This window comes from Panthera uncia, chromosome F2, assembly GCF_023721935.1.
Source record: "Panthera uncia isolate 11264 chromosome F2, Puncia_PCG_1.0, whole genome shotgun sequence".
NCBI lineage: Eukaryota > Metazoa > Chordata > Mammalia > Carnivora > Felidae > Panthera > Panthera uncia.
The window spans coordinates 73,967,181-73,975,661 of NC_064812.1; the positions used below are offsets into that span (position 1 = coordinate 73,967,181).

The 8,481-nt window shown below is 47.1% G+C and overlaps 1 protein-coding gene across 2 annotated transcripts; it reads right to left on the reverse strand.

Annotated features, from left to right (window-relative positions):
• Positions 1 to 344: 344 nt before the first annotated feature.
• CHCHD7 (coiled-coil-helix-coiled-coil-helix domain containing 7) lies at positions 345 to 7,838 on the reverse strand. 2 transcript variants are annotated; one of them, XM_049633708.1, is made up of 4 exons: positions 7,717 to 7,811; positions 4,544 to 4,613; positions 2,966 to 3,064; positions 345 to 1,650 (listed from the first exon to the last, which is right to left on the reverse strand). In XM_049633708.1, exons 2-4 carry the CDS (start codon positions 4,595 to 4,597, stop codon positions 1,546 to 1,548), a joined length of 258 nt encoding a protein of 85 aa, XP_049489665.1. In that variant the 5' UTR covers positions 4,598 to 4,613; positions 7,717 to 7,811; the 3' UTR covers positions 345 to 1,545. The 2 variants fall into 2 exon arrangements, with proteins under 2 accessions (XP_049489665.1, XP_049489666.1); XM_049633709.1 differs by having other exon boundaries at positions 1,478 to 1,650; positions 2,966 to 3,108; positions 7,717 to 7,838.
• Between the last annotated feature and the right edge of the window lie 643 nt (positions 7,839 to 8,481).

Below are 8,481 nucleotides of genomic sequence, written 5' to 3' on the forward strand. Positions count from 1 at the left end.
ATGTGTTCTTTCTGGGGTGAAGTGATTTACTACCAATTGTGGTGATGACTGAAAACCATCAGAGTTCCACTTTAAACAGATGACTTCTGCGGTATATGAACTGTATCTCAACAAAGTTGCTATTTAAAGAAGAAACAAAAAGAAAAAGAGTGAGGCCGGGACAAACAGCTCCCGGATGAATGTTGATGTTGGTATGTACATTTAAAGAGGGGACATTAACATTCCAAGCCCTTAAAACAGCATGCTTAAAATACTGAAATGCTGATCACACAAGTATGTATGAATGTCTTGTCAGGTCCTTTTTCAACCCATCATTTTTAGAGCAATCAATACAAATCAAGGGATTTCTCAAACAGTCCATCTTTTATTCAAACAGAATCACATTTAACAATCAGGGTCAGATGGCTTAAAAACATCTGACCTGGGTTTTGGACAAAGACCAACGAGACGGATAGTTTATGGTCAGCAGCCTTTAAAATAATACTCTTGACCCAGCACCAGATAAAGAGAAGGGACACAAGCTGTTTTCATTGATTTTTTTGTATACATTAAATATTATTAAATAATGTGTTATAAAACTGTTCTGTAAATGAAACAAACTGGATTTCAATAGCTGGTGGGTATGAGAGTTGCCACACGACTTGCCCCCATCACCATACTGAATGCTGTTGTGTTTACGGCAGAAAACGGAGTGGGGCTCTAGTCTCCTCCCAGTGCGTTCACCTATGAACCCTTGTATCCTTCCTACCCATCTCTTCCCGCAAAGAGAAATCCCACTTCGAAGAGAATCATCTTTTTCCCAGGACTGCGCTTCAAGAATACTATCCCTTCAGAAGGTTATCCGATACGTATGGATTTCAGTCACGGAATCCTTGAAGCCTCCCCTTACGGAAAGAAAAGAAAACCAGTTCTTGGGCCTGCCGTTTGTCTACGGCAACCCCCCTGCACCCCTGCTTCCCCACCCAGTCAACATACTAACCTTATTTCAACAGAGGTAAGGGAGTGAAGCGAGGGTCGGGGTCTTGCTTTGCACTGAGCCCCGGATTTGAGGCCCGCCACCCAGATACCCTGAACTCACCTTCCCCGGCTTCTGTCCGCCCCTCCACCGCCACCTCGTACTCTTGGTGGTACAGTCTACAGACCACTCTCCAGACCCAGCTCGAGCTTTCCTCCCATCGCGTTGCCGCGCACGTCATTTCCCATCCTTGGAAACACCACCTTCCTTGCGCTGCCGCGAAGTCTTTCCTTGTCCTCTGTGCCCGTTACCCGCAGAAAAGCGGGACTCCTCATGTCACCTTTCCTAATGCTCCCTTACCTTCAGGAAGTAACGCGAACTCCACGGCATGGCACAGCCAGCCGCGGCGGACCACCATCATGGCACTGAGCGCAAACACAGAGGACACGGGGCTAACTTAACTTTGTCTCCCCTTGTAGAGTTGGAGATCTGTCTGCGTAAGGCCCGAAAGGTGTTCAAAGGTCACAGTCACCGTTTATTAAAAATATTCATCTGCTTCTAAGTTAAATAAACAATTTTAATGGAAACAGTCAGTAGGGCATCTTTCCCATGGCCCCCAAGATCTCGTCTCTTTCTGCTGCTGTAGGCATAGACGGCTGCACTCCGTTCTGTCTTCTCTGGATCATGACAGAATTCTGCACGCAGGTCAAAAAAAAAAAAAAGGAAGGAGAAGAAGAAGAAACCAAAATCAGACACATATTAAATGCTAATCATTTGCCAGTAATTGGTTATTACGTCCTCATAAGGGAAATTCTAAAAACCAAGTGTAAAGAAAAACCAAAAAACTAATTCTCATACTTCAGACAATATTTTCAAGCTATTAACAATTAAATAGAAGTGATTATTCTCATAGGAATCCATTGACAGTAACTGGGCTGGAATATACTGTTTAAGTACGAGAGCACAGGAATCCAGTCCATCAAGAGGACCTACTAAGTGATTGCTAAATGAAACCAACAGTTAATTCAAAAGAGGGAAAGGAAGTAGCTGGATCCAGGGCTCAGAGAAAAAGAAATCATATACCGATGTCTCAAGAAAAAGGGGGGCATTTTAACTACCATGGGTGGTGGTGGGAAAGGAGAAGGCAGAAATGGAAGCCTTCCCCCCCCCCCCCCCCCCCCGGTGAAACAAGAAAATCCTGGAAGCTCCAATGTGATTCTGAAAAAAGATGTCAGAGGGGCGGTAGCCCCCGGGGTCTGGGTGCAGAATACAGTCCCTGGCTCCTTTGGCCCTGGAAGCCACAGGTGTGGTAAGAAGGCTCAGCTAGAGCCCAGGGTTAGTGGAAGTCAGTTCCCCCTGAGGCTCAGGCCCCAGCCTGCGCCAGAGAGGTCAAGGAAGAAGAGGGCTGGAGAGTCTGTTCAGTTCCTTAGTGATTGCACCGCAGGAGGGTGTGAGCCTAGGGTTACCTCCTCACCCTTCTCGGGGGGTACTAGGTTCCCGGGGCCGGCCACTTGACAGTCCCTAGGGGTTCAGCCTCGGCAATCCCAGGGGTCCCTCGCCTTCCAGCTCCAGCTCCTCAAAGGATGAGCCAGTGGTGCCCGACTCACTATGGCTGTGCTCGCTGCGGGTGTCACCATCGTCCCAGCCACGGCTGCTCACCCCGGGGGACAGTGTGGCAGCTGAAGTCTGTGTTACGACAGAACAAGTTATCCAGTCTGCTCCTCTCCAGGAAAAGTGAAATTGTAACAAGCTTATTGTTTTAGGGCTGCAGATCTTACACGCATAGGAAGACCCACCTAAGTCAGAACCGCGTTGTTATTGCCTGGATGGAGTAGTAGGAGGAGGTGGCCAGTTAAGAGCTCTCAAGGATCCTTTAGGGTGCACACAGGATAGAGCCAAAGTTAAGTTTCCCCAGTCATCACTAAGAAAAGACTGTGGGTACTAAGTTTGGGCTTCAATTTCACGCCTCAGAGAGGAGTTTTAACACAAAGCTAACCGAGCTCGGCTTACCCAGAATTTCCGGCAGTTTTTGTACTTCAGGAAGTAAGTGGAACACTTTTCCCTGTCATAGTTATTTTCATCCATACATCTGGTAGAAGCATCAGATTCCTTAAATATGCAAGATAGGCATCATTTAGGGGGTGGAGTGGGAGCTAAAAAAAAATAAATAAATAAAAATCCCAAACTTCTGAGGCTCCTTCCCCCCAAAGCAGGTAATATGAACTCGTTCCTTTCTGTTCATTTTAACGAACGCGTCATGAACAAACACTGAATTATCTTTCCGACTATCCCAGTACTCATTCTGCTCAGAGCAGACATCTTCCTTTTCATAGTCTGGGTCAGTTTTCTGAATATCTGATCACAGGAACTTGAGCCGGAGCACTGACTGAGATCATTTACCCCAGTGAGTGTTTAACAAAGACGCCAAGGCAAGGTGCAGTGTGCTCGAAATCACTACTGCGCAGTATAGAGTCAAAACCCAGTCTCCCAGTTCCAAGTGCAGCTGTCCTGTTTTCCAACTTTGACTTGGCTGTTTGATGTTAAGCTGGTTTCGAGATCCCAAGTCGCTAATAACTGGTCTACATCAAGGCAACTTAAATTACCACCACTCATCTCGATGTATTTTTGGCTATCACTCACTGCATTACGCAAGTACATGTACTATTATGTATGCAGTTTTAATAGATATCATTGATATCACTTCAAAACCTAAGGGAGCAACACAGGGCTGTGAGTTCAAAGGAGAGTAGCAGGCATCTGGGAATTAAAATTAAGCTGTCTAAACTAGAAGTAGATTGGATAACAAACTTCAAAGTGAAAAGTAGGATTCTGAGAGGTCATCGAAAGGAAAGCGTTAACTAAAGGGGTAGGTAATTTGCTGCACAGCTCTAAGAAACACAGTCTATCTAGACAGACTGAATAAAGCTGTTGAAAACAGATCTGATACACGAAGCAAAGCTAAGTTTCTACGCCAAATATTTAACGAGTGCGTATATTTGAAAAATGTATATAGGATCAGGGAATAGCACCAGTCGTAGGAGACTGCGTTATCCCAGGGTAACAAAGCCACAAGTCAGTATTGCTGGTCACACCACATACATGCCAATAAAACCTTATTATTACAACAAAACGTTCTGCTTATATGATAACCTTTGTGGAAATCTTTAGGCTTTAAATGGGCAAATTCTATTATAGGCCCTTATTCTCAGCCAGGCTGTCTCAAGGACATGATGAAATTATTGCTATTAAAACATACATTTTAGTGGCAGTTTAAAAACATAGTTTGCAACTTTCCATTTCCGGACCAAAGATCTTCCTTGGTGTTAACCTATGCCCGTCTGGAGTTTCAGTGCCAACTAAATGCTTGCACGTCATACAAGCAACGGTAAACTCAGAAGAGGTGAATCTTTGTCAGCTAAATTATGAACACCTAAAAATGCCCTAGTGAAATAAGGATACGCTGGCCAGGAATCTTTTTTGTATTGAAATAACGTTATTCAAGAACCGCAGAAAACAGATACCCACAAAAGCAGAACAAGCCTGTTTTTCCAACTTAACCTCATGAAAATTAAAAGCAAACCACCTTACCGACAAGCAAGGGTTTATGTCTGGATCTCTCAGCCGCCGTGCTACCATAGGCATCCTAACAGGTTTCTTGCTGCAGGCAGACAGACGTTGGAGAAGAGAGTCACATGGCAAATGAGAGAAAAATAAATCATACATCTCATTAGACCCACGGGTACTTGAAAAATTAATTTTGGCATAATGATTATCGAGTAAGGAACTTCATATGGCCTCTGTATTCTGAGAATAAACATTTGGATGTGTTTCTCCTTTGCACTGCCATGGTGCCTCAGCACAAGCGCCATATTTAAATTCGCCCGCTGCAAGTTGATCATAATGCCCAAGAGGACAGTTCAGCTATAATTCAGTTTTACTTTATCTTTATTTCCAAAGGTTAAGCTGTGAAATGTCCTAACAAAACCTGAGAGTACAGTGTGCATTCTAACAATTACTTCCTTATTGTACATCGATCGGCATATAAAATGAGTGTGGAGTCATTCAGACAACCCAACTTTAGCAAAAACATTTGTTAACTAAACTTAGAGTGTGTACTCTGTAACCAGCACCAAGGATGGCCAACATACCAAAAGAACCAAGTGACGGCTCAGCTGACATTTCGAAAAGTTAAAAAAGAAAAACTAAAGCTTTACTTCCAGGGGCGTCTTCTATTTCACTGATACTTCCCTTGGTCTAAAGGAAGTCACAGAACGTTACCGTGGTTCATTAATCTTCCGACTCAAGCCTTACACATACAGCTCTGCACAAGTCTTTATCGATTAAAGATTGATCACAGTTCCCTAAGAGCCAACCGATGATGAGTCCATCAAGTCACAGAGTACTTCCATAATGGGCATGTCAACTATACTCTGGGACAACTGCTCTCTCTAATGGAGTTCAACTGAAATTGGTATGTCTATCATCTTCGAAGACATGTCATAGAAAGGAACTAAAAGAGAAAATGTGGAAAAAAAACCAACAACAGTCAACACACTGTTAATTATTTCAAAGTGGCTTTTTTTGTTTTAATACATCGATATTCTATTGATGAGCCACCCACAAAGATTTTTAAATGTTCTGCACTAAGTTTAAGAAGCTGAGTTAACCTGCTCTTGAATCCTGCTCTAGCTTAATCATCTTCCACCTAAAGATTTAAGGAGAAACAAGCAACGATGTGAGATGACATACAAAACACCACCCAGCAAAGAACCGCCATCAGTCAGTTTGACCAAAGGTCAGAAATTTTGTATGAAAGGGTTTCTACTTTTCTGGCTCTGGATGACATCATCAAAAAAATATCTGTCATGTTAAAAGAAATAAGGGACACTCAGGAAAATCAATCAAACCCCGTAAGTTCCTAAAAAATGGAGGCATTTGCAGTCAAGAGTCACCTAGTTCAGAGACCAGGATGTCCAGGCTAAAGGAGATCTACAAAGAAGGGTGGAAAAGAGTTTAGTTATTCCAGGATCCTTTAGATTTTAGGAATCCTCTAAGGAATTATTTCATTTTATGATTTTCATTGATCAATACATGAATATACTTAGGGGTGCCTGGGTGGCTCAGTCGGTTAAGCATCTGACTCTTGATTTCGGCTCAGGTCTTGATCTCACAGGTTCGTGAGACTGAGCCCCGCACCGGCCTCCATGCTGATGGTGCAAAGCCTGCTTGGGACGTTCTCTCTCCCTCACTCTCTGCCCCTCCCCTGTTCACACGCGTTCTCTCTCTCTCAAAATAAACTTAAAAACAATACATGAATATACCTTAACTAACAGAAACATTGAGGTAAAAAGGAATTTCAAGATGCTGTTCAATTGTATCTAGAAGCTTCTTCCTCTCCTGAATATGATTCTTTCGCAGGCTTGACTTCTTACGAAGAGATAACGATACTAAATAAACTCACATCCTTCTTTTTTTCAACATCCATCCTATGACGTGAGAATACAGAACTCTGCTTAGCTGTTCATACTCCTTATATATCATCTCAACAACGATCAGCTTGGGGCAAAATTCAGGTTGCATGCCTTACATGAAACTGCACTTGCACTGCATTTTAAAATCATCACCAATCAAGAATTCTTTGATAAAAATAACACCTGGGTAACATCACATATACACGAAATCAGGTTTGCAGCATGAAGTTATTCACATTTCATTTCCTTTCTCTTCCGGATTCTAAATACAAGTCAAAGTAAGTTTGGATTTCTAAATGTCACTTTCTTTGCATGAATCCTCAAGTATCACTGGAAATGAAGAGGAAATGTCAATTTACAGTGAGGAAAAGGGCTAAAGGGAAGATCGAGTGTTCCGCTAGAGAGGGCTTATCTGCTTACTTTCTGAAGGCACGAAGCAAATATTACAAAGCAAGTTCTTCTTGCAGAGGACAGACAGAAAGAAAACCAAAGATTTGAGGGAGGGGTCACAAAAGCACAGCACATTTGAGGAATAACTCTAAAAATCTCTCCAAAAGGCAAACTGTAAAAAATATATGTATATATATATATATATGTCTTGATTTCCCATCCAGTTCACATCCCCACTCTCCAACTAGCTTTGAAAGGCAAGGGAAAGGGAACGATAGTGAACACGTCCATGCCCACATGCTGGTCAGAGCCCAGGCAAGGTCTGTGGGTCTGATACAACGCAGATGCAACTAGCAGGAAGCTGAAACACGTTATGCCAGAGCCCAAAGCCCTTAACCCACTGCTGGGTGCAGAAAGGCAGGGTCAGGAAGTCAGCATGGCATAGCGGGGCGGAGCGGGGAAGTCAAATGGAGAAACTGGATGCGAGTCCGCCGCCTCGCTGCCTTCCGCGATGCTGCCTGTCGGTTTAACGGTGGACGACGGGCACAGGTGAACACACCTTGCTTTGACCTTGGATGGAGCCGAGTGGGGCAGGGGGAAAGGAAAACGCAGGAAATTGGAGGTGGGGGTAGGCAATGACGCCCCAAAGGCCGAGAAACAGAGTGAAGAAAGAGCTAGGGGTGCCCAGGCAGGCCGAGGGTCACCTTCCTCGTCCCCAGCCCGGATAAACCCGAATCGTGGGGAGAAAGAGGGACAGGAAGGGGCCCGCGCTGAGGCAAGGCCTGGTGGTAGGGGCTTCACACCGAAGGAGTGGATTCGGGCCCCGCGGCGGCCCAGGTGCACCCCTCTCTTCTTGCATCCCTGCAGCCGCCGCGGAAGGAGGGGCGGGGGACCACTCACCTCGGGGCGCCGCTTCGCCAGCGCCCAGGCCGTCTCCAGCTCCAAACACGTCAATGGCTCACGCAGCTGGACCTTAAGTAGCGCGCATCCCAACGTGCTGCCCCCGCTCCCCGGCGGCCGCCGGCCCAATCGACGCGCGCCGCCGCCAGACTGACAGCCGAGCCGGGCCTTGCCGGCCGGGGGCGGGCGGGTCTCGCCCCGCCCCCAGCCGGCGGGAGGAGGGCCCAGGCGGGAGGAGTGGGCGGGGCGGAGCCCGCGGTGCCGCCCCTTTCCCCCGCCCCGCCGCGCCCCCCGGGCCGAGGCCCGCCTCTTAACACTTCGGCTTGACAGGCGGCACCGCCGCCCAATCGGCGGGCCCGTCCCTGGCGGCGGCGGCGCCTAGTGGCCGGCCCCGGGGCGGAGCGCGCGCGGGGGGCGGGCACAGCGGCGGGCGGGGACCGGGGGCGGGCCGGCGGGAGGCGGGGGTGGCGGCCGAGCTAGCCGGGGGAGGCGGCGGTGGGCGCGACGTCGGCGGCGGCGGCGGCGGCGGCGGCAGCGGCAGCTGCAAGTTGGGCTGCAGGGGCAGCGCATACACTACAATGGCTGCTGGAAAGAGGCGTAAGGAAACAATTTCCAGGCCCGCCGCGTCCAGCCCGAAATATGAGAAAAAAATTATTAGAAATTCCGCGGGCGGTGTAAAGGCGGCGGACGGGCCGGAGGGAGGATGTTAAAGCCCCGCGGTGAGTTCTCCCGGGGTCCGGGGCGGCGGAGAGGCGTTTAGCGGGA

Excerpts from the sequence above, each read along its gene's own strand:
- CHCHD7 (XM_049633708.1), bottom strand. The coding sequence starts at position 4,597 with ATGCCTATGGTAGCACGGCGGCTGAGAGATCCAGACATAAACCCTTGC. Across the intron at positions 3,065-4,543 it reads ACATAAACCCTTGCTTGTCG|GAATCTGATGCTTCTACCAG; the intron begins GTAAGGTGGTTT and ends TGCATATTTAAG. Across the intron at positions 1,651-2,965 it reads AAAACTGCCGGAAATTCTGG|AATTCTGTCATGATCCAGAG; the intron begins GTAAGCCGAGCT and ends ACCTGCGTGCAG.